This window comes from Scleropages formosus, chromosome 14, assembly GCF_900964775.1.
Source record: "Scleropages formosus chromosome 14, fSclFor1.1, whole genome shotgun sequence".
NCBI classification, from domain to species: domain Eukaryota; kingdom Metazoa; phylum Chordata; class Actinopteri; order Osteoglossiformes; family Osteoglossidae; genus Scleropages; species Scleropages formosus.
In genome coordinates this window covers 20,450,243-20,476,072 of record NC_041819.1, presented here as the reverse complement: position 1 = coordinate 20,476,072, position 25,830 = coordinate 20,450,243, and the positions used below count along the sequence as shown (strand labels likewise).

General features: G+C 43.8%; 2 protein-coding genes across 2 annotated transcripts; both read left to right on the top strand.

Moving 5' to 3' along the window:
* The first annotated feature begins 419 nt into the window (after positions 1–419).
* tmtops3a (teleost multiple tissue opsin 3a) lies at positions 420–12,967 on the top strand. The gene is made up of 4 exons (XM_029258050.1): positions 420–1,008; positions 5,634–5,962; positions 10,350–10,583; positions 12,299–12,967. Exons 1-4 carry the CDS (start codon positions 630–632, stop codon positions 12,506–12,508), a joined length of 1,152 nt encoding a protein of 383 aa, XP_029113883.1. The 5' UTR covers positions 420–629; the 3' UTR covers positions 12,509–12,967.
* A 6,460-nt stretch (positions 12,968–19,427) lies between these two features.
* LOC108928895 (CD40 ligand-like) lies at positions 19,428–23,851 on the top strand. The gene is made up of 5 exons (XM_018743093.2): positions 19,428–20,417; positions 21,153–21,287; positions 21,587–21,608; positions 21,729–21,809; positions 22,095–23,851. Exons 1-5 carry the CDS (start codon positions 20,172–20,174, stop codon positions 22,469–22,471), a joined length of 861 nt encoding a protein of 286 aa, XP_018598609.1. The 5' UTR covers positions 19,428–20,171; the 3' UTR covers positions 22,472–23,851.
* The last annotated feature ends 1,979 nt before the right edge of the window (positions 23,852–25,830 follow it).

Sequence of the window (25,830 nt, the reverse complement as noted above, 5' to 3'; positions counted from 1 at the left end):
AGTATGAAGGACAACCGGATTACAGCAAAAGTGTAATAATAATAATAATAATAATAATAATAATGCCATTATTAAGCATAGTTGTGTGCATACTGTAGCCAAAACAGTGTTAAAAAATTCACTTTCACACTTAGTTATTGTCATTTTTGTAATGTTCTATTATTATTTCCTGGAATCATAAACTTCTCATCAGAAGCAAACAAATGCACTATTTGTTCAGAAAAACTGCATTTTGGGCGCTAAACAAAGACAAATGTCAAGTCGTGGGATTGTTCAGAATAAAGCAAACGGTCCACCCAGTGCGCGTGGATGCGTGTGTGGGGTTAAGAGGGAGGTTCGAAGGAGGGAGGTTCCCTAGTCACTAGTGTCATGGTCAATTCGAACCTCCCTCTTAACCCCAAATCCCCCCCCCGCTGGAAAATGCATGAAAAGTTAAAGAGGGCGACGTGCGAAGGCGATATTATAAATGGGCTCCAGCCGCACGTGTTCTCAGAGCGCCTCTCCCGTCGAGGAGGCAACACCTGCGCGGGAGCAAACGCAAGCGGCACCTGGCCGCCTCGAGCGCCGCGCGCGCCAAGGCGTGTTTCGCCCGCCCAGGGCTGCAGCATCGCCCAGCGGCGCTTCCCGCGATGGTCCGGCTCGACTTGGAGCTCAGCTTCGAGCTCAACTTCAGCACCGGCGACAGCTCCGAGCTGGACCTGCAGGCGAACGCGAGCCCCCCCTGGGACCCCCTGGTGCCGCTGAGCCGCACGGGCCACACCGTGGTGGCGCTCTTCCTGGGACTCATCTTCGTGCTGGGCTTCGCGAGCAACCTGCTCGTGCTGCTGGTGTTCGCGCGCTTCCCGGCGCTCTGGACGCCCATCAACCTGATCCTGCTCAACATCAGCGCGAGCGACATGCTCGTGTGCGTGTTCGGGACGCCGCTGAGCTTCGCGTCCAGCGTGCGCGGCACGTGGCTCATTGGCGCGCACGGCTGCAGGTGGTACGGCTTCGCGAACGCGCTCTTCGGTGAGACGCGCTTCCGCTCCGGTGAGAGTGAAAAAGTCACTTTTGAAGCGTGCAGCTGCGCTGAACAAAACGTTAATACTGCTGTAAAGGAAACTTTTTTTTTTTTTTTTGTTTTACCTCTATCAGACACTTTTTCTCCAGAGCGCCGTGCATCTCGTAGAAAATACAGTTTGTTCATTACATTACAAAGAGACATAGTTGCAGACGCGTGATTCTTAAAATAGTTACTTTGTTTCTTTCCGCATATGAATCAATGTTCATCACAACAAGAGTAGCTGCGTAAAACTTATCCCAATATCCACGATTCCTAATCACCTTCCTGCTAATATTTGTTTTAGATAAACAGAAACATTTTTGATGCATAAACTTTTTTGAAGTTATATCACGCTGAATTTCATTTTGAACATTTACATTTATTTACTTAGCAGACACTTTTCTCTAAAGAGACTTCCAATGAACTCTGTGTAGTGTTATGAGCCCACACACCTTATTCACTTAACACACTCTCTCTGTCACTTACACACTAAAAGTGAACCTGAACAGCATGTCTTTGGAGTGTGGGAGGAAACCAGAGCACCCAAAGACTTATACTGCTAGATACACTACTTACACTGGGTCACTCAGCCATACATCAACACTGCTGATATTTTACAAAATCCCATTTTCAAGTACAACAATTTAGCTTCTATTCATCCTCCTTCCCCATCATGATCATCTGCTTAAGCGCGAATATAGGACACACAGTAACACATGTACCCATTCATCCGACGTCTTACAAATGTCAGTTGCTGACAATGTACCCATTTAAACAGATTTAAAACGATATCAGGGTACGTTACGGACTGAAATAAAAGTAGAAAAGTGAAGAAATAAGCAATATAAGGATGTCCACAACCTAGTCATGCAGCAGAGGGACGCGTTTTAACTGGGAAGGAACAGATATGGGTTGTTTTTTTTTTTTTATTTAAAGTTTTATGATTGCTGAAGGTGTTAAAAAAAGAAAACACTGTATCGGCACACATTTTAACAGCGCAGCACAGTGAGTACAGTACACTACTGTCTGTAGGCTATTTCCACAATACGCGCGCATCGTAAATACTCTAACTTGAGCTCAAAATCACTACGACTAACGAGGGAACGTTGTGAAATATATATTATATAGCAAAGATTTAATAAGAAGGGTAAGATAAATATGAAACGGAGTTCGTGTTCATACCACGCTGTCCACTTCCACGGACCGTCAGTTTGCTCTTTCAATCTCTTTGTTTTTGCGCGAACTACTGGCTGTAGAGAGCATGACACTGCTTTTTATATTAACGGTTTATTCACCCAAAATACATTTACATTTATTTATTTAGCAGACAGTTTGAGTTTTCTCCAAAGCGACTTCCAATGAAGTCTGTGTGGGTTTCTGTCGGGTGCTCTGGTTTCCTCCCACAGTGCAAAGACATGCTGTTCAGGCTCACCCATAGTGTGTGAGTGGCAGAGAGAAAGTGTGTTCCGCTGGTGTGTGGATGAGTGAGCCAGTGTAAGTAGTGTATCTAGCAGTATAAGTCTTTGGGTCTCTGGTTTCCTCCCACAGTCCAAAGACATGCTGTTCAGGCTCCCCCAGAGTGTGTGAGTGACAGAGAGTATGTGTATGTTCCACTGATGTATGGATGAGTGATCCACTGTAAGCAGTGTATCTAGCAGTGTAACTCACCTTGGTAAATAAGGTGTGTGGGCTGATAACACTACATAGAGTTCATTGGAAGTCGCTTTGGAGTAAAGTGTCTGCTGAATAAATAAATGTAGTGCCGGGGACATTTGTGTTTTTATTTTCAAGTAGATCACGAAAAGAACTCCACGAACATTACAGAAACACATAAACGACGTTTCTATTTTTGTAGCTGTCAGATTCAGTAATAAACTCATGTCACAGACTGTTAATACACTGTACTTTCAGAAAACAATGCTTATACTTATTCGTACAGTTGTCAATGCATTTTCCTGATTAATAAGTCATAATGTATAGGCTTCAGAAACAATTACTGTATTTTTTAAGGCTAGCAGCTTTATAAAAGTAACTTTTTATAAGGTGTGTAACAGAACTCTTCTTTATTTGTCTTTGGAAAAGAGCTCTAATCTGGTATTACACTTCCCAAAAAAAAAAAAACTTATGCAAAACTCATATTCTATTCTACTGGAGGACTGTCGTTACTTTCATGGCAAAGATTTCCAGGAAAGTACAATGATGGTCAATGTAAATCTCTCACTGCAGAATTTTTAAATTCTTAGTTCTGACCCTAGGAAACACTGAATTAATCTGTGTGATTAGTAATACAATTATTAGCACAATTATTAATCTCAGTTCACTCAGCTGTTAGTTATTTCAAAAGATTATGATTGATGACATTGATGACAAAAAAATAAAAACAGCAGCATTAGTGATTTTTCAATACATCTTGCTGGGCCACTATGCCATTCATATTCAATTTAGTCAATATATTTGAGTTTATATTGCTGTAACTGAGTCTTCCTTGACAATTTCAATGATAAAAATAAATAATTATAGAAAAACTGATTCTAAACAGACTTCAGGTCAGTGGATCTTGCAGCGACTGTTGACGGTTTCACGTGTTAAAGCTAATTTGTGTACGTGAATTAAACCTCAACCAGCGAAGCAATACATGATTTTCTCATAAGAAACTTGCCTTTGATCTGTGCCGTACTTCCCATGGGGCAAAACTATTCCAGCCACAGATGCTTTGTGTCAGAATTGCAAATGTTTAGCGAAAGCAGACGCTCCTCAACAAATATCATGCTTTCACAATGTGTTTTTAGGTCACTCTAATATTTTCCGTTTCGCCCCATAGAGGCAGCACGCGTTTTTACTGGTCGTGACGTATAACTGAAGAAAGAGCCGCTCTTTTCAGTCCCATCAGTGTAAATTGACACCGGAAATGATATCTCCAATTAAATGTAACGCCAGTTTTAAAGAGTCAGTTGGAAAGGGAGACGAATTAAATAGACCCGTTACAAACTTTTTCACAAGGGCTGATGTGAAATCACAGTTGATATGGTAGTGGTTCGTGCAACTGCCTTTGGATACAAAGGTTGCAGGTTCAATCTCCAGCTGTAGTAGCATTGAGCAAGGTACTTACCATACTTTGCTCTGTAAAATTACCCAGCTGTGTAAATAATTGTTTCCTTAACGCTATAAATTGCTTTGGAAAAAAGTCTCAGCTAAATATGTAAGCGTAAGCCATTTGGAGAATTTGGGCAACAGCAAGTTGTTGCTTAGAGAGGCCAGTTTTTCGATCCGAACAGATTATAGAGATGGAAAAGGGGCAGAAGGAAAATCGGCAGTTGTTAGATGTCCATTTTTCTGAAGTTTCCCTCAACAAATGTTTTATTTCTAGGTTTAAACCATTTCTGGGTCCTGATACAGAGCTGCATGGGGTTTGCTTGTTCTCCGTGTTTGCGTGAGTTTCTCCAGGTGTTCTGGTTTAATCTCGCAGTCCACAGATGTGTTTCAAGTGGATTGATGCCTCTAAATTGCCCTTAGTGTGTGGCTGCCCTGCAATGGACTGGTGTCTCGTCCAGGGTGCTCCCAGCCTCGCACCCTGTGCTTCGTGGATAGGCTCCAGACCCCCATGACTCTCGAGCTGCGCAAGTGGTTATAGATAATTTATGGACAGCTAGAATTTAGTTTCCTAACACCCTCAGACTGCTTTTTTGATAGTTTGTCTGATGTCCTTCATTATCCTTTGCTGGGCAGACCTTATTTTTTTGTTTCCAGTAATTAATATCCTGCAAGAATGCTGATATTCTCTTCAAAATGTCATGCATACAAAGTGTTCAGGATAAATGCCGACGCATTTCTTTGAACCGAGATTTAACCAGATCTCAAGAAATGATAACCGAGAGCCGTGTGTGTTGCAGACCTCTTTCAAATTATTATTATTTTTTTTTGTTGTTGACAGATACGCAGTTATAAATGCTTTTCCACAGAGACCCACTAATCTATAATGAAGATAGCAATTGAATTATTCACAAATACGGGACAACTAATTAAAGCACCAGTTAAAAGTTGAATTAAGGAGTGACCTGAAATGGAAATAGGGATGAATGCTGCTCTAAGCTGACGCCCCTCAGTACCAAAGGACGTTGGGCTAATAGGTGCCAAGACTACAATGAAGCCATAATGAGAGTATAACGGTTTGACTCTTCTGGGGAAAGAAATGCGGTTTTACTCTGTTTGTAATTATTTCACTCTTATAATCATTTGATTATAGAAAATATAATAAAAAATTGCTGTTAAAAATGATACTTTTTTTCCCTAACAAGAGTAATATTATAAATACTGCTTCATATTTGTAACCAATGGAAGACATTTACACTGAGGTCCAGGGTTCCTATCTGCCCAAGGCCAGCAGATGGTCACAGGTTTGAATCCCAGTTCCTGCTGTAGTGCTGTTGGTTAACATACTTACCCTGAACTGATACAGTAAAAATTACCCAGGTTACCCATGGTTAAACAGTTCTTGGTATCCTATAAGCCTTGAACTAAAAATAGCTTTGGAGAAAAGTGCCACCTAAATGAATGAATGAATAATAGTTGCATTATGGTGTGTTTTCCACAGGTATTGTTTCCCTGGTGTCCCTCTCCTTTCTCTCGTACGAGCGCTACTCCACAGTGATGTGTACCTCCAAGGCCGATGTATCCAACTACAGGAAGACCTGGTTCTTCATTGCTGGCTCCTGGCTCTACTCCCTGGTGTGGACCGTGCCACCCCTTCTGGGTTGGAGCAGCTACGGCCCCGAGGGCCCTGGGACCACCTGCTCCGTGCAGTGGCACAAGCGCTCCGCTTCCAGCGTCTCCTACGTCATCTGCCTCTTCATCTTCTGCCTGCTGCTGCCCCTTTTGCTGATGGTCTTCTGCTATAGCCGGATCCTCATCGCCATCCATGGGGTAAGAGGAGGTGTGGCACTGTGGGATTCCTACAGGTTCTAGTGATGCCACCAGGCGATGTGGCAAAAGAAAACTACTTTTTAGAACAATTTAAAGCTGTAACTGACACACTTGATGACAGTAACCTCTGTGCTCAGTGCTGTGCATCGCCGAGTTTGCACTTTCACTGCGTGCATACGACAAACGCTCATGCATCATGTTCTTTCACCACGATTGCTCCTCTTCCTGTGACCCTAATATGTTCCTGGGTATCTGGCGCAGTTTGGGACGAGTCCTAAGAGGGTTCTTTTAATTACCCGAAGCAATCTGTCCTGCTTCATAATTGGCAGTGTGAATGCCAACCTCTGACATTCCCAAACCTTAGAGAAACAGTGGTAAACTTAATTCTCCGATGGTGGTACGTGAGCAGAGTTTTCCTACGGCATCCTTCTTAATTACATATAATACAGGCATTAATCAGATTTATTCTCTTTTATTTAAATTACCCCTAACTACATTCGGCAGCCTCCTGGGACTGAATTTGTTTGACCGTGCGCGTTTCCATCCATCAGTTTTATTTTCATTGTCTCTTTAACTAATTGCAAGTAATCAGGCCTGCTGATAGGCTGTGGATGTGTAAAACACGTGATCGAGTGAATGAGCACACACCGACCCTGGGAAGTGTGAAGAACATCAATAAGGCTCTCCTGTGGCTTTCCCTCCATTCAGATGAGCAGAACAGTAAACTGAGTAAACTTAACATGGACTCAGTGGGTGCAAGTGACACGTTTTCAGCAGCAGCTGGACTCCAGTGGGTGAACTGCCAGCATCAGCACAGTAAAACTGGGCCAGTATCCAGTCCCCTCTTGGACATGGATGGGAGCTGGTCTGGTCGCCTGGCCGCTGTACTCCCTGCGTACGAATGCGACCTTTTCTCACATACTGCAGCCTGACAACAGGTGACCAAGAAAACAGATGGAAAAAGATCCAAACTGAACAGACCTTTGAATGACCCCTGTTACCATTGAGCACACACACACACACACACACACACACACACACACTCTGGCTGAAACTGCTTGTCCCAAGCAGGGTCGCAGTAAGCCAGAGCCTAACCCGGCAACACAGGGCGTAGGGCTGGAGGGGGAGGGGACGCACCCAGGACGGGACGCCAGTCCACCACAAGGCACCCCAAGCGGGACTCGAACCCCAGACCCACCAAAGAGTATAACTGCATAAATATTGAGTATAACTGCATAAAATCTGCCTGCACAGATTAATGGAGTAAAACTGTTGCCTGTGTAAGTCAGTCTCAGCAGAAAAAATCAACAGAGATACGATATCTTGACTGTCCTCTTTCTTTTCTGTCAACCATCTCATGTTTTGGGTTAGGCAAGCAGATAAATGAGGTTCCCATTTGTTTATTTAACTGATTCTTTTCTCTAAAGAGACTGACAGTTATTTATCCATCTGGGTAACTTTAGTGGAGCAATTTAGAATAAGTACCTCACCCAAGGGTATTACAGCTAGAGGTGGGAAGCAAACCTGCAGCCATCAGGTCTAAAGGCAGCAGCTCAAACCACTACGCTAAGAGCTACCCTAAGAAGTCTGGTATGTTCCAGTCTGCTGGAGGAAAGGAAATGTCATATTATGGCAACCAGTTAACAGTTTACTCCCAACCTATGATCCGTTTCAGAGTGGTATGTTCCTTCCTTAATGTCCATTTATCTCCACTCAGGGTTCAGGAGGTTGTGGGCCCCTCTTTGCAGTATCATCCTCACTAGGAATACCTGGCATAGCAAAATGAATGGGAACAGTACCTTAAGGTCAAACCGTGGTACCCCTGTTGAGAAACATAATTCGCATATGAATCGCTTATGGATATTTTTAGATTCAACGCCTTGTCTGTCACTACAGCGACAGCAGATTATATAACCATTCTATTTCCTCCAGGAATTTTCCGGTTCGCTCAAAGGACCGAGAGTTGTCTCAGGCAGGTGACGCTTTACGGGTTCCCAGCCCAAAAGCTTTTCTGAATGAAGAAGTCCTTCTTGGAAATGAATTTCCGCCGGATGAAAAAATATCTGAATATATTTTCAGAAACAGAAAACGTCCTTGGCAGGGAGTGATTTGCTTGCTCTTTATGACTAAGTCCTGGAAAGAAACTGAAAAAGTAAACCAGGAACATGTACAGGCAGTCAGATACATTTGGTGTACATGATCATTCGTGAACAGATGCAACTTTTACAGTACAGGAAACACAATTTTTTTTTTTTTTTTTTTAATGCTAATTATTGAGACAATTTGCACTAATTGATAGCACAGTACTGAAACCCTACAAAAATACCTTCTTTCAGCTTACTGGCCAGTGTCTCTGATAACTGGTGTCTGTTAAATATACATATTTAAGTTCATTATTAGACCACTGACTGAGTGGTATAGTAGGTGAAGCCTGTGCCTCACAGCTCCTGAGTTGCTCGGTCGGTGTGTGTCTTGAGCCCCGCTCAGGGTGTGCGGAGTTCTTATGTTTCTCCCCATTTGGACCCCCCAGACATGCATGGAAGAAGCCACTGCTAAACCACTTCGATTCCTCCCCTGCCTTGGAAACCGTGCAAGCACTTCCTATAAAACAGAGTTGGCGCCACTCCTGCTATGCGTACAAATAAATTACAAATTTCTGTGATTTTTTTTTTTTTTCTTTTTTTCAGCGAGACCTTTGACTTCATAATAATTCACGGATCGTTTTTGAACGCTCCACTGTTAAAAGTGGCATTCATTTACGGTTTAGTTGGATATGTGCATCACTAAAGATTTCGTCAACTGAATGTAAGCATAAACATTCCCCAGATTTCTGCTTCACTTCTGCAATATGTGATGTGATCTGCTGGGTTGGTAAAGTGGATCATGCTATTTGGACACAGGACCGATCTGTCTGTAGCAGACCTCCGTGGCTGCGATTCCATCAATGGTGCCTGTCGCCATAATCCGCCTGGCCGCCACGATGACTCGGCAGGTGGACGGTGGCGGACGGCTGTTGGACCCGGGGCCGGAAAGTAACTGGGGGAAGTGAGCGTAGGGTACGGGTCTGAGATTGGCTTCGGGAAGAACTCCGAGAGCAGTGCAGGGCAGGCGACACATTCAAGGAAGGGCTCTAGGCAGGGCTCCAGGCCACTATGGCGAAGAACTCATCTATGCCTCAATATCAAGCCATATTCTTGCTTGGTGACCAGATTTGTAAAAAAAAGAAAAAATCCCAGGCTCAACGCTTGTCTTATATTCTAACCATCCAACGTTCTAGTCCACTGTAAACGTTTTTGAATGTGATGCTGCATACTGTACATGTTGCTTTTGGCATCGTGGGCGAAGGTGTTAGACATTCTTTTTGGTATCAAGCTGCAAAACTGATTGAGTGCTGACAGAGTCCAAGGGGTTCAATAATGCCAAGAGGAAATCAGTGGGACTTAATCCGTACGACATATAAAACTGACACAAGCCAGTAATGGAGCAATCAGTTATTAGCATTCATACCGAGGGTTTGATCTTAGCTTCGTACTACTTATTCTTTGCGTGTATCTTGACTACAGCGTTACACACACACACTCTCTCCACCTCCCACATTGTCTTTCTTTTCACTCTTGTTCGATTTCTGTGGCCGTGCCACTGTTCGGCTTTCTTCGGCTTTAGTCTTCATTCCTCCACCGTTGGCAGCTTGCTTTTCACGACTCACAACGTGTCCACAGTTGGATTCTGGTTCTCCATTTTGGCCTTGATGCGGTGGAACAAACTCTCTTTCTCCCTCAGGACTGCTGAATCCCTCCCACTATTTAAGAAGGTTCTCAGATCCCATCTCTTTCAGACTGAACTTTCCCTCCGACATCTTGACATCATTGTAAATTACTCTAACGCCGTATCCTACTGTTATCTCTGTTTTCACTTTATGTGTCACTTATCAGTCATTTGCCGTATTAATGTTGGCTACTTGAGTAAAGTGTGACGGAAAAATTGTGGTTTCAGACAAACAAGCTGTGATTCAGTAATTGCTATAATTTTACGATCCTTGTCTCTTCGACTATGTGCTTCGCTCTGAGTTTCGCTTCTTCTACTGAATGCATAAATGCGAATTAAAATGTAAATTGTTCACAATACTCTTCATCCCATGTCTGAGTCCATTCAGCTTCCTGTCACAGAGAGAAAAAAAGCATTGAGTATTACGAAGGATTAACTTTTAAGGCATGGCCAAGTTTACAGGCAGCCGCATACAGAAAAGAACATTTGTATTTTGAATATCTTCAATGTCATGTCTTTGTGATAAATTTGGATCCAAGGGATAAAGACGGACTTAGATCTGGGGGAACTTTACCAGAACCCCAACCCTCAAGATTGCGCCTCTTCCTCCTGATACTCCCAGGTGGCTAAGATCAACCAGACGTCTGCCCAGAGGCGGGAAAACCACATCCTGGCCATGGTTGTGTGTATGGTGTCCTGTTACATGCTGTGCTGGATGCCATACGGGGTGGTGGCCCTGGTGGCCACCTTCGGCCGAGCTGACCTCATTACCCCGGTAGCCAGCATCGTGCCCTCCATCCTGGCCAAGAGCAGCACTGTCTTCAACCCCATCATCTACCTGCTTCTCAACAACCAGGTGTGTCCCTTGTGCGCGCAAGTGTTCGTTTACACACGCAGAGGAATGTGCGCGTCAGAACAGCCAAAGCTTAAACTGAGCCAAAAATGTAACCAATAATATTGGTGTTACTGAGAGAATTATTACGCTCGGCTGTGGTCTTGCCTCAGTGACCAGGAGTTGCAGTGATGAAATGCACTGAATAGAAACAACAATGTTCCACATTGTAAAGAGTCTCTGCTGTGTCGGCGGTACAGGGCTGCATCCTGGCCTCTTTCCTCCTAGCCCAAAAATTGTGAATTAGTACATCTAAATTGTCCCTAAATGTGTGTAAATGAAAGGATGTGTGAATCACTGAGTTTAAAATGCAGCAAATCACTTACGGATGAATGAACAGCGTGAAGACATGCTGTTCAGGTTCACCCATAGTGTGTGAGTGACAGAGTGTGTGTGTTCCACCGATGTATGGATGAGTGACCCAGTGTAAGTAGTGTATCTAGCAGTGTAAGTCTTTGGGTGCTCTGGTTTCCTCCCACAATCTAAAGACATGCTGTTCAGGTTCACCCAGAGTGTGTGAGTGACAGAGAGGGTGTGTTTCACTGATGTATGGATGAATGACCCATCGTAAGTAGTGTATCTTGCAGTGTAAGTCACCGCGGTGAATAAGGTGTGTGGGCTGATAACACTACATACTGTAGAGTTCATTGGAAGTCCCTTTGGAGAAAAGCGTCTGCTAAGTGAATAAATGTAAATGTAAATGAATGGCTCAGAGTACAGACACCATTGTAAAAAGGAATTAATAATTATAAAAAAAATCAATATTCATTATGAGTAATGCTGGAAAACTCCTCATATTCTCCTCTATTCCAAGAAAACAGTGAATAATTTTACTGATAACGCATGCATGCAAGGTGTTGAGTCAAACCTGAGCCATAGTGACCACTCATGTGGTTTTCAAAGCAAGTCAAGGGAGGAACAGAGATGGGTTGCCAGGTCCTTCCTCTGCATGTTGGGGGCGGCAAACGCAGGGAGGAACACGGAGCCGCCGTGCACCCCACACATCGAGGCACCGGTCAAACCCACCGTGCCACCACCCCCCTTTTAGTGATATACCCAACCTATATTGACTGGTGCAAAAGGAGCTGAACACTTTGCTTGGCTGTACAATTCTTGTAACCACTGTGGAATCTGAACCAGATTTTCTATCACGTGTTACTTTCTCATGTTCCCAAACCTGCGTTCTGCCCATTATACTACGGTGCATAATACATACAGTATTAAGGTCCTCTATTTGGGAAAGTCTTAATGGTGAAATTCCTCTTGGAAACTCAACCTTTTACATTGTGCGTTTGTACATCACGTCCTTGCTGTTGCGTAGATGCACATACTGGAAAATATGGCTTTACTTCTCCTGGTAAAGGGTTAGCGGTGACGTTGAGAAGGACGGGAAGAGAGAGAGAGAGAGAGAGAGACATGGTGAGTAGACGCTGGTGATTAACAGCTGTCCTCTTATCTTTCACAAATATCTCAGCTTGAGGCGTTATGTGGCATTATGCTAAATCTGAGTCAACTGCTTTTGTGTTCAAGGCGATGTGGTGAAATTTCTGAATCACCGAGCCCGACGGTTCTCATAAAGAGGTACTGCAGACAGGTCACAATCCTGCTGCGCGTCTGCTGCCAGGGCCCCGACTGTGAAAGTGCTCATGGTGCTGAAGATGCTCCTTTGTGGCCCTCAGTTTTACAGATGCTTTGTGGCCTTCCTGAAATGTGGAGCAGAGGTCCGGCCTGACCGTGCGCCCCGGACCCTGCGGAGCAGTAAGCCAGAGGGACGTCCCATCAACGGAGTCCTGCCGCCGTACCCTGACGCTGCCCCCTCAAGCTCCCAGATCTGCGATGCCCAGAAGAACACAGCCAGCCTGGTCCTGGTGATTGACAGCGAGCCCTAAGGGCCAGCAATGATCTCACTGTTTGCATATTGCCGACAGAGCAGGATCTTGTGAAGGGACACTAAAAGCAGATGGTGACGATCAACTGAAAAATAGGTGTGATGATGAGAAGGAGGAGAAGAAAACACAATTCCAAACGAGATGACGAACAAAAAGCTAAAAATGATTTACGTATTAGTCTACGCCCGCCCACTGACAGTCCTCCGCGTCCACTCATCCATCACCACGATCAAGATTCTCCTACGCAAACATGTAGGATAACTGCCTTTTTTTCCCTGAAATGCCAACATTTCACACCCATTTCACAGTGCTTCTTTAGTAGCTTTGAGGAAAGCACTTAAAATTCCCTATTAAAATACCCCGCTGTAATAAATGGGCCAAACGAATACAGGTTGTCCCCTACTTACGATGGGTTACGTTCCGTGAAACCCATCGTAAGTCGAAAATACATTTAATACACCTAACCCTACCAAACATCATAGCCTAGCCTACGTGCGATGGCCATTACGGGCTTGTTGCCTTCACGCTGAGCAATTGAGTTTCTCCTCAACAGTAATTTCCCTCCTTTTCTTCTTCCCACCAGTAGCAGGAGACGCAGATGAGCTTATGGATGCACGAAACACAACGTAGATACGAGGGAGGCATCTGTATAGCGACCGCGTGGCAGGCTGGGAGATGCCGCTCGCCGCTGCTGCCCAACATCGCGGGAGAGTATCGCTCCGCATATCGCTTGCCTGGAAAAAAAACATCAAAACTCAAAATTCGAAGTACGGTTTCTACTAAACATCTACCGCCAGCTCACCATCGTAAAGTCGAAAAATCATAAGGGCATCTGTACGTGATTTTGGATCAAGCATCATCTAAGCAGTGAATCATTAACGTTAGCAGCTTTACATCCACCTGCCGCCGCTGCTCTCTTCCTGTAAGAAGGGGGCAAAGGTGTCGATGGTCTGGTTGCGTAACCGTGAAAACGACACCAAGAGCCGTTACGACGATCGTGTTTGCAGACGTTGTGATGTTAAAGGCGCGTCAAATTTCTAGCGATAACGGGCTGGTTTTATTTTCGTGGTGGACTTGTAGGCGATGTATGTGTGCTACAAGTGCTTTAATCGTCAGATGAACTTTTTGATGGCCTCGCCGCCGTGTCGGGCGGTAGGCCGAAGCGTACGTGACGCACTGCACGGTGTCGCCTGCAGGTCGCGCTGCCGTCCTTAACAACACGACGCGAGGTCGCCGTCGCTTTGCCGGCGCTCGTTGCCAAGCGTTTCCTTCCTGTTCTATCAAACAACAGAATGACATCAGAATGACATCTAATGAATTTTGAACACGTGGGCTTTGCCGCGTTAGTCTTGGAAACGAATTCCGAACAGTTAATGTTACGGCCGGATGCTGAGAGCTGCTTGTGTTTTTTGCGGAGGTGTTCAAGTAGTTAGAATTCTGCCGTCCTCGGGGTTTGAGTCGGCTCTTAAATCTAAGTGTGATGTGTCCGCTTTGTCACCCGGCGGTGCCTTTAGTCGAAGGAGCGCAGGTTCAGATTGTAATATTAGATTGTTATGTCATTGTTGGCATATTTTATGCAGGTGCTCCGTGATGCAGATCTAAATAAACATCTCTGTGTGTATGACATTTCTCATGCGCTCTCATTGTGCCTGTTTTTTATAACAGGGGCACGAAGCACCGGCGTACAAATGACCAGGGCTACGCTGATGCGCGGTTTTACTTTATTTGAAGAAGAGATAGGAGTACGCTCATAAGCAGGGGGGTCGGTGTTGCTTTAGTCCTGTGTTATTTTGTTTTCAGGGGAGCGAAATGCAAGGAGCGAATGTGCATGGGCTGCGCTCTAGCGCCCTGTGAGATTGCTGAAGATACGATACTGTGCCACTCATCGTCTTGGGTACCGAAGGCGCTGAAGGGCAATGGGAAGCTTTCTCAGAAACTGCCTTCACCGAGCTCTGGGAAAGGTTGCTCTGTCACTTAGTACACAAAGAATATAACCACCGACGCTGCCAAATTAGTAATTTAGCAAAATAAAAAAAACAGCATATTTATTACTAACTCAAGCCAGTATGTAATATTGCATGGATCATTTTGGATCTTGGAGGGTGTGGTGGTACAGTAGTGCAGTGGGTGGGACCAACACCTGCTGTCTGGTGGGTGTGGGGTTCAAGTCCCGCTTGGGGTGCCCTGTGATGGACTGGCATCCCGTCCCGGGTGCGTCCCCTCCTCCTCCGGCCACATGCCCTGTTTTGCCAGGTTAGGCTCCGGCTCCCTGCGACCCCCACGTGGGACAAGCGGTTTCAGATGGTGTGTGTATATATTTTGGAATTGGCAACTTGGGTAAAGCAGGGTTAGAAAATTATTCAGATTTAGAACACAAACAGCTGTCAGATAATTTAAATTATAAAACATCATAAGCACGCTGGAGCTCTCTCATCATCTCCCTTTAAACCTGAAAACAAGTCTTACACTGAGGCCGTAAGCTGGCCTGTTAAAAAAAAAAAAAAAAAAACTTTTTTTTTTTTTTCTTTTTTTTTTTCCACACTTTTTAACCACAGTAAGCCCACCGATTACAGTGCGACCGCGATGCGGTCTCAAAATGCTTGGCTGAGAAGTAGCTCAAACCTGCAGTGAAGCAGAGCTGCTTGAAACCAAGCACAGAAACACGGTGAATCGGTGAAGTAACCTTCAAAACTAGTTAGTGTAACAAGATGTCCTGCACAGCAAGACAGCGTTTTACAGCCATTTCGCATCAGAATGGAATGATGTGAGGAAGAAGGTGGAGTTATACCATCCCCCGAAAGAACTGGACTATTATAGAAAATGAGAAAGAGCAAGAGGGAAAAAACACGAAACTGTGTACGAAAAACAAGTGAGTTTCCGGAGTTGAAATAAAACCTATTCACTTTGCGCCCAACGAAGTTTCGCAAACAGCCCACATGAGGCAGTTGTATTAAAACATTTTGTGAGGGCATATACAGTATACAGTTGATATGTGGTAATATGTACACAGATATAAACACTAACTATATTTAGATATAAATATATCAATACTATATGTATTTATTACATATTTTATATCATATAGTTACTATATATTTATTTATTTACTAGATATAAATATATTATAAATACATATAGTATTTATATATTTATATCTTAATATAGTCAGCATTTATTTCTATACTATATTTATATAGTGCAGGTATATATATGTCTTTTTATACAGATACAATTACATAAATCTATATATATATATAGCTTTAGATAATTGTATCTGTATAAAAAGTTGCCTTAGTATATCAGTAAATAGATGGAATATTTATTAATTCAAAGGGAAGTGCACAATATAAATATAAAACAGAGGACAATGTCTTACAACTAAAGAATTTATTTCATTATACATTCAAGGCAATGTGTTAATGTGTATTTTTAGCAACCCAAAGATGCCAAATGAGGTGATTTTAAACGGCTTCTTCTCTCAATATATGGAGGCAAAACCTGATATGTATTTACGCTTGAAACCTGCACTTTTCTCACACGTACGCTTCTCCTTGACCATGAGCGCAACCCTGTCACGGCAAAACCGCCATGTCACCATAGACCGGCCCGCTTTTCTGTTCTGTAAGTATGATGCACACAGGTGGCAAAGTGGGAAGCGTGGGCAAGCCGGGGCACGAACCATGGTTAAGAACTGAAATTCACCTGAATTCCTCATTTGATTTTGCAGAACCCGATCAAAAGCCGTTGTTCCTGTTAGTCACTTTAATTGACCTTTCCATTTTTTTTTTGCAGAGCGGTACAGAAGCGCTCTCAGAAGCCACCGTGTCATTTTCCCTTGTAAAAGTCCTTGCGATGTGCTGTTCTACCTGCCCTCTAAGTGGAATTGCCAAACCCTGCTTCACAACACGGAAAACTGCCACGAAAGCAACGCTTTTGTTCCCTTGGAGCGACTAGCAAACCCTTTAGTCATGTCCTTATACCTGGAATGTTGTCTTTTGGACCAATGGAAGAAAACTGTTGTGTCCTTCACAGCGATATGTTTTACTGGACTTGTTAGCGAAAATATTCTGATGTAAAATGACAAATCTATCTTTACCCTTGAAACAATATATATCCATTGGCTGGTTAACATTACGGTTAGGGTCCAAGATGCTGCCAGTCTGGATAAGATAGGGTTAAACTTTATTAATCCCTGCAGGGAAATTTGCAGTTGTCAGCTAATGATGCATTGGGGGCTAAACACCCCTGATGAAGTCCTTTGTCTGGTATTGTTTAAGCTGAACAGTTGGGAAATGGCAATATATCAGTATTTTAGTGAATGTGTGTGTGTAATATACTCTAAAATAACTATATATTGCCATTTCTCAGATGTTTAACTTAGTCAATAACAGAGGTCAATACCAGAACCTCATGCACACTATATGGCTAAAAGTATGCGGACAACTGAGTGTCATACATGAGCCTGTTGGACATCCCATTCCAAAATCATTGGCATTAATACGGAGTTGCCCTCCCTTTGCAGCTATAACAGCCTCCACTCTTCTGAGAAGGCTTTCCACAAGATTTTGGAGGGTGTGTGTGCCCATTCAACCAACAGAGCACTTGTGAGGTCAGGTACTGATGTCGGATGAGAAGATCTGGCTCACAATTGGCGTTCCAATTCATCGCAAAGCCCTTCACTAGGGTTCACGCCAGGGCTCTGTGCAGGCCACTCGAGTTTCTCCACACCAAACTCCTTAGACCATGTCTTTATGGATCTGGCTTTGTGCACAGCGGCACAGTCATCCTGGAACAGAAAAGGGCCTTCCCCAAACTGTTGCCACGAAGTTGGAAGAGCACAATAGACTAAAATGTCTTTGTATGGAACTAAAGGCCTAACCCAAACCCTGAAAAACAACCCCGGACAATTATCTCTCCTCCACCAAACTTCACAGTAAGCAGTATTTATTCTGGTAGGTAGCGTTCTGCCAGCATCTGCCAAACCCAGATTCATCCATCGGACTGGCAGATACTGACACATGACTCATCACTCCAGAGAACACGTTTCCACTGCTCCAGAGTCCAATGTCGGCTTGCTTTACACCACTCCAGCTGACTCTTGGCACTGCACACAGTGATTGTAGGCTTGTGTGCAGCTGCTAAGCCATGGAAACCCATTTCATGACGCTCCCAAAAACAGTTCTTGTGCTGATGATGCTTCCAGAGGCACTTTGGAAATCTGTATTGATTGATGCAACAGAAGATAACCGATTTTTATGTGTTACGTGCTTCAACACTCGGCGGCCCCACTCTGCGAGTTCGCATGGTCTACCATGACGGTGCCACGTTTAAAGTCGCTAAGCTTTTTAGACTGACCCATTCTTCATTTGTCAATGGAGATTGCATGGCTGTGTGCTGGATTTTATGCACCTGTTAGCAATGGGTGCGGCTGAAATATCTGAACTCAGTTATTTGGAGGCTGTCCACGTACTTTTGGCCATACAGTGTATATTTAAAGTAGTGCACTACACATTAAAAAAAGAGCCAGAGTTTCAAAAGAAGACTAGAACATTTGTGGCATGCAGAACACAGCCATGCCAAATATGGATCATGGACAGGGCAGGGACATTGATCCAGGACAGGAGCACAGAGGATGAGCACTGAAAAGACAGGAACTTAGAACTGGAACATAAACACAGTGGGAGTAAAACTTGGGAAACAGATGAGAGGACAAATATTGCTAAATTGTCAGTCGAGATGACATGATTAAGAATCAGCAAACCAGTGACTTGACTTAAGCCCTTTTATAGGGCTGGGAGCTGGTCATGTGGTCAGTGCCAGGTGTGTTGATGCAGTTAGATGGATGTTGAGTGATGGCTCAGGTGGACATCCTGGGATCTTGACGCTCCATTACTGTCTTTCTGAGTTATCAGTTAACGGTGGTATTCTGTGCTTGAAGTGCACATCCAATGAATCATTTAGTCGTTTCAATGACTCAAGTATAAATAGTCCTCCGAGAGGAAGTTTTTCTTGTAACTAGATTGCCTTGTGTGGGCTGCCTTGCTGAACGATGTCAGTAAGGATTCATAGAGTGTCACTTACATTTAAAAACACGTTGTCTAGGAAAGCCTCTCATGCGATTGATGAACTGTCAATATGTCAAAACTGTCAATCGGTTATGTCCTCAGGTAAGTAAAAGTCAAATAAAAGGTAAGTTCCAAAGATAGTAGAGCTGCTAAAGCCCCAAACTGTAACTTGTATCTTGTTGGTTCAAGCCCAAAAGGATACCATGCTACAGTACCCTTATGCACACTACTTCCCTTGCATATTCTTCCAGCGAACAGCTGACCTGCATAAATGAGAAAAATGGAGGTCAATCACTTGTAGAAATCCTCCTCTGAATCTTTAAACTTCCATACTCTTGCATTAATTAACCTTTAATTGTTTGGTGCTTTTATCTAAGACTACTTACAACGTAACATAAGCAAATATAACTGTAATTTACCAATTTACACTCCAGGATGTTCTGTGTCAGTTCAGGCAAGTGTCACACGGAACCGAGGACACTGGGGCGGCTGGACCCAAGTGCAGGATGCAGGATCGTTCGTCAGCAACCAAGGGGTCAGGCGAGTTCTCGCTGTCCGGGACGGGCGAAGAATTGGTTGATTGGCGGTCAGAGTGAGAGCGAGGATCCTAGGACGTGGTCATGGGACGATGCGAAGGGTCAAAAGCTGGATAACAGATACAGGAAACAAAGGGCGAGGAAGAGCAGGACATAGCACAGGAGGGACGGTTGTCTCAGTGAGATTCCGCCAGGGAACAGGAGCGGAGGAGGGTCTTCTAAGGGTGCGTGTACTTATTGGCGTCTGGTGCTTGATCTGTGTCTGGTGCTGTCCATGATGATGTGGGCATGTACGTGATTGTAAGCACCTTGAACAAGAGGACTCCAACAGGTGCAGGGCTTGAACCAAGACCCTTCAGTTTTCAAGGCAATAGCCCCAAACAGTTCTTTAGTTTGAGGTCGTTCTCTGTCAGAGTAACCTATTATTGGGGAAAGGTTTGATCGGATGGTAGCTTTGAATTTGTTCATATGAACAGCACCAATAAGGAACTTTGTAGAAAAGATGCTTTACTATGTTACGAAGCCCAAAGGTGTGTTACCCCTGAGTATCTTGGTTACTTTAAATAATTTTGGATGGCTGGGGAACTACCTGCTGTTGGTTAAGACTGTTGACATGGATCTTTGAGTTCTTCCATTTGACTGGACAGGTTTTCTCACATCAGTTCATTAGCTGTTGTTCAGAACAACCCGATAACCAAGAAGACTCCATCCGAGTTTCTGTTTGAATGTATTTGCATATTTTTCTTTACTTTTGTTCCTAATTACATCTGACGTGGGACAAATCCATGGCATCTGACTAACCCTCAGTTTGCTGCTGATGTGTGGAAAACCATACTGCATAGAGAAGAGTGGTGGAAAAGGCAAAGGAAAGCAAATCTGCATGCGGGGCCTCTGGGTGACAGTGACGTCAGGTGGAGAAAAGAGAATCACTTCAAACTCAAAGGATCCAGGAAGTCACTTCTTGCTAAAAACTCCACTGCCACGAGACAGTGAGAGTTAGTTCCTCAGAAAGTGCATGAGGCCACATCACCTTCCTCTTACTCTACGTCTCTCTGCACCAACATGATCAACACCTACAACAACAACCTGCCTGCGCCGCCGGTGCCTCCACGCGCAAGGGCACCAGGTTCGGTGCCAGGACTCGAGCTGGGCCCACCTCCAGTTATAGCTCCAGCTCCAGCTCCAGCTCCAGAACCCCAGCGGAACAAGTCACACATACGCTTCTTGGCTGTTGTCTTTGTGCTCCATGCGGTGGTGACAACGGTGATGTTCGTCTACTTGTTCAGCATGAACTTCAGGACCAGAGATGTAAGTTTCCGTGGAGTTCGTTGTTGGTTTTGAAACTTTTCAACTGCTGTGAAGATATTATAATGTTTTTTATAGGCAACATATTTGCATTTTTCTCATCTTTTTTTAAAATATATATCGCCATTTGGTGCAACAGACTGGTTATCTTAGCTTTTGAAATACAAAAAGTGGAGTGGTCTATAGTGAAAGTTTTGAAAATATCGTGTCACCACTTGCTAGTTTTTGTCATAGTGAGTGTATTTTGAAATTAGGCTACTGACGTATGTAGAAGAGATCTGGCGTACTGGAGCGCTGGGTTTATGTAAGAATTGGACCGAAAACGAGATCTATATTTAAACTGAGAAACTAAGAAATTTTTAGAATCATTCAGTTACAATAAAGAAAAATACCTGATGAGATAATTATCAACAGCAATGGCTGACTTGCGCTTTAAATCTTTATCTAGAAATCTGGAAGTTTTGCTGAAAAAACCCGAGAACTAGAAAGAGCAAAGTGATGTCTTTTGCAATGGAAGGACCTAATTCGTAGAATATTGAATCCTTAACGATATTGCATTATCCAGTACTGTTATTGCTACTGTACATATGGTATTTTTAGAATGTTACTTGACACCGTGCTTAAGTGTTCGCAAAACCTAAATAAATCAGATCAACTACTTTAAAACTACCAGTGATACATATTTTGTCTGTGGATGCTGGATTGTCACAAATTTATTTTGTCTCTGCACATTTCCAGAGCGAAGACCAGGTTTCAGACCACTATGATGAAGTACTGAGAAGACTGCACAAGTGTAATGAAGATACAACAAATGACAAATCACTGCTCGAGTGTTTGAACAAGTCAGAGAAGCTCAGTAGAGTGATGGCAAAGGTATGTTGAACTTTGACAACTGAAAAACTAAACCACTGTCTAAAGTGACTGTTAGAAGAACCCAACTGAGAAAAAAATGTTTAAAAAAAACACTTTGATGCATTTGTGCTCGATGTTTCAGACCCTAAGGTTTTGTGACACATTGTATTCTCGATGAGATGTACGTCGCTTTGGAGAAAATCGTCTGCTAAATCAATAAATGAAAATGTAATGACATTTGGTGGTTATTGACACTTATTTGCAGTAGGATATAAATTCCCGTAAATCACCTAATATATGTTCTTTCTTCAATTTTTAAGGACTTCCAGACAGGAGGAAAAGGTATGTATCGCATTCGTCCATGTTTTGTAGTTTTTGCTTGGTTTCTGCATGTGACTTATGATCTCATGGTTGTGAACAGAACATAACGTGTTGTTCCACTTGGCTTTGTCCTTGTATCAGAAGCACATTCCGAAGCCAGCCTGTACGATGGGTGGGGGGCAGTGGCCCATATGAAGGTGGATGAAGCATCCAGCAAATCACGTGAGTCAACCTCTGTCTTCTGATCACCAGAGGAGGCAAACTTGTAAAGAACAAATCTCAGAGGACTTTACACAGAAATACAATGATGGTCCTGCAGTGGGCAATACACTCTAGAAAAGTATATAGGAGTGTTGGAGTAACACGAGAGGAATGATACGGGAACAACTGGCTTATTTAATTTCCAAATGTGTGAACTGCTGTCAAAACCGCACACGTGCAATATCAGTCCTCAATATGTCTATGAACCAGCGGTCCGTACCAACCGCAATGATGTCTCTCCTCCAGCGAATACTCTGCGGTGGAAGGGAGACCATTCCATTCTGAGGAACGTCAACCACCTCCCTACCGGCATGCTGCAAGTCCGCCAGCCAGGCTACTACTACATCTACTCCCAAGTCACCTTCTCCAAAGCCGTTCCCAAAATTCCCCTCACCCAAACCATAACGCGGTGGAGCGTCTCTCCCGATAAACCAAAAGCGGACCTCCTGCTCAAAGCTTTCTGCAACTGGACCAACGAGGGGGTGTGCACATCTTTCCAAGGGGGAGTCTTCAAGCTCGAGAAGGGACAGAAGCTCGCCGTTCAGGTGGCTGACACAAGCCTGGTTAGTTTTGATGATACAGCCACCACTTTCGGATTATTCCTGCTGCAACAAACTCCATAAAAAAAAACAAGCAAGAACAGTAATTTCTTGTGGAAGACACAACCACAGGCAATCCGCCACTTTCGCTGCAAAAAAGTGACTGAGGACAGGATGATGTTCAGTACAATGGACATGAAGGACATCAAGGACGAAGGTTAGGTGCATATCCATCTTTTCAATTTTGATAAATGAAATCCTCAGACACGAAAAAGAAAATCTTTGTTGGCATATTGAATGTTCGTTGAGTGATAGCAGTGCTCACGTTGGCACATGTTCATTTTAACAGTATACTTGTAGCAGCACTACACACCAGTTCTGGGCCAGGAGAAGAACTTGAAACAAACTGTCCTGATGTTTATTGGCTTTTCGCCTCCTGTTATGCCAACTCCTAGTGAATGTACAGAGCAAGTTTGGAACGAACAAGCTGAAATGTTGGCGAACATGGCAACGAACAAGACTGAAAAAATTGCAAGGACCGGGCAGTGTAATTTCAGTGGTGGAACTATGATAACATATGTGAAAACAAATGACCAAATGAGAAAAGTCAAAGACAAAAAAAGCGTTGGGCTCTAGCTGTGATTTGCCTTTTGTGAAATGATACCCATTGTAAAACCTTCCGGAAAATTGAAAGCTCATCACAACATGAGAAATATGAACATGAAGATGAAATTATAAAGCTGTTCATGATATCCCGAAGGACAGCCTGCAGGTATGCTGAATAAGAGATATGAGGCTGGCTGCACTTCTTTTTATGACATCACAGCTTACACAATGAAATTAGAAAAACCCATCTACGGTTCCATTTAACCCGTGTTATTCACAGTGAGTGTTCTGAAACACGTGCACATGCACTTTCTTCTCTGATCACGTATTTTTGTTATATTTTGATATACCTAGGTGCAGACTAGAAGTAATGTACAGTATTCTGTATACTCATACTGCTTTTCGTATCCAATTTTTCAGAAACGTGTTTGATTAAAATACCAAAACTCTCAAAAGACACATTGTACCTGGTAGCTGACCAGAATTACCAAGTGAAAAAGTAAAAACGTCTGATGCAAAACTGACCCTTTCCTTGATATGGTTTTAAAGTTAGGTTAGAAAAAGATATTCACTTTTTTGTTTTTGCAAATGTGCGTTTGTATAAAGCTTAATTTATTGCTTCTTAGATGTCTGTAATCACTGCCGAATGTTAAAATTGCTATATTTATGGAAAAAAAAACAATTATGTCGTCTACGACGTTGTATTTATATTAAAGAAAACTTTTCAATGGCAGTTAAGTCTACGTGTTTCAACCGAGACCTGAGAAACAGTGTCAGGAGCCTGGAATTTGCATCACGAAGCTGTAATTCATCGACCACTAAAAGATTTTTCAAGCTGGAAGATACACGTACGGTGTGCCAGCAACCCGCCACAGAAGTGAGGCTTTCAACTCCACGTACAGAAGAACAGGTGCACAAAGAGACACGCAGATCCTCCCGCCCGGCCTAGATGTTATCATCCATACCATAAATCGCAGAACTGATTACGGAATGATGTAATTCACCCTATCAGCACTTCGCAAAGCTACATACTTAGTTATGTTCCAAAAATGCACACTTTGACACAATGGCTGATGTGACACAATGTATGGCAATCGTGTGCGGTAGAGTATCCCTGGATGAATGTGTGTGACATGTTACACCGACACATCGCTGCGCCGCTGAAAGCGCGACTGCGGGGTGCTGCAGCTCCCACTTGAGTTTCCTGTGAGCCCGAGGCCGCACGAATTCACGGTGCCGCCGACAGGGCCCGTCTCCGTCCTCGTGGCCCGGATAGCGGCGCGCAGGTCTGTTCCAGGTTTGGGGTTTCTACGTACGGCTCCTCCTGCAATTCGAATGGAAACCGCTCTGCTGCATTTAGGTTCGCGGCACAAGCTTTTTAAAACTGTACAAATACTACCCTACGCTGTTTCAAAGGTGATGAGTCATACGAAGATAAATAAACAACCCCGGAATCAAGCAAAGCGAAACGGAAAACAAATGAATCATGTAAACACGGTAAAAAGCAGAGATGCACGCAGGCGTTTGCGCATTTCTGCTCAAAAGTGAACCCGAACCCTCTTTCTGACCTGCCGCCGTATCCAGTGGAGCCGATCTTCCCGACGCACCGTCGCCCCAGAACAAATATTTACGCCGAGTGACTTTCAGCGCAAACGAAAGTACCTGAGTTATCTGGTACCATCTGCACCGAAAGCAGCAGTTATCGATATCACAGCCCTCATATTCATTTCCTCCTTCTAGATAATTATCCCTCGGCTTGTCTTGCAGACAATACAATTTAGCTTAAGGTGTGTTCGCACCACAAAAAAGGGACGCTTCCTCTCGTAACATTTCCTTCAATTTTCTTATCTAATCTGCCCTGTGCACGAAACCTCACGCTTGCATAAAACGACACCGAGCAAATTTAATTTCATTTTAAATTAACATTTTTTTTTTTTTTTTTACTCATTTAATGTCATTTTAATTGTGATCCGGCCTGAATTTCGAAAGTACTCTTGTACTCTCGAACGACCGAGTCGTACAGAACGGAGGTTAGTATAACCGCTTGCTTCTGCTGTTTGTTTTGCGGCAAAGAGCCGTTTATTGACCGAAGGCAAAGCATTGGAATATGAAAGCGAGCGGGTTTGACGTGTGTCTGTGCACAAAATATTTAACGGAGGAAGTAAAAAGGGTACAGTAACGAGAGAGCGTTGGATTTTTAATGTCAATGAAATGAGGCCGTGTGGGAAGCTGAGCCATATACACTTCGGCTTCTGTGGGAGTGTGAACACAAGCGAAATGGGCAAAGACGTTCAGAGGCTGAGCTGGTGTGACACCTTAAGCAGCGATGTCATCAATAACAGAGGCAGAAGGATTTTCATATCGCTGCCTGGAAGGTGTGAATATCTCACAATTTTGTGTACTTCAGCAATCTCACACACACACACACACACACACACACACACACTCTGAGACCGCTTGTCCCAAGCACGGTTGCAGCCGGCCAGAGCCTAACCCTGCAACACAGGGCGCAAGGCTGGAGGGGGAGGGGACACACCCAGGAGGGGACGCCAGTCCATCGCAAGGCACCCCACGCAGGACTCGAACCCCAGACCCACCTAACCCGGCCAAACCTGCTGCACCACCATGCCCCCTACTTCAACAATCCTGAAATATTAACGGAAAGCTTAATTAACTCCACCTTTCATTATCACTATAGTTAGGATACATGACAATTCGAAAAGACGCTGACAATTGGGAAAAAGAGCAACTCACTCTCATAAACTCATAGTTCAGATCTTTAGCTATGAGTTCGAGTTTGAAGAATTTTAAGAAATGTTTTCTTTTTCGGTCCATAG

Bases quoted from the DNA above. Each gene is read 5' to 3' on its own strand.
- tmtops3a (XM_029258050.1), top strand. From the start codon at position 630: ATGGTCCGGCTCGACTTGGAGCTCAGCTTCGAGCTCAACTTCAGCACC. The intron at 1,009-5,633 runs GTGAGACGCGCT...TGTTTTCCACAG, and splicing joins CTTCGCGAACGCGCTCTTCG to GTATTGTTTCCCTGGTGTCC. The intron at 5,963-10,349 runs GTAAGAGGAGGT...TGATACTCCCAG, and splicing joins TCCTCATCGCCATCCATGGG to GTGGCTAAGATCAACCAGAC.
- LOC108928895 (XM_018743093.2), top strand. From the start codon at position 20,172: ATGATCAACACCTACAACAACAACCTGCCTGCGCCGCCGGTGCCTCCA. The intron at 20,418-21,152 runs GTAAGTTTCCGT...GCACATTTCCAG, and splicing joins TGAACTTCAGGACCAGAGAT to AGCGAAGACCAGGTTTCAGA. The intron at 21,810-22,094 runs GTGAGTCAACCT...TCTCTCCTCCAG, and splicing joins TGAAGCATCCAGCAAATCAC to CGAATACTCTGCGGTGGAAG.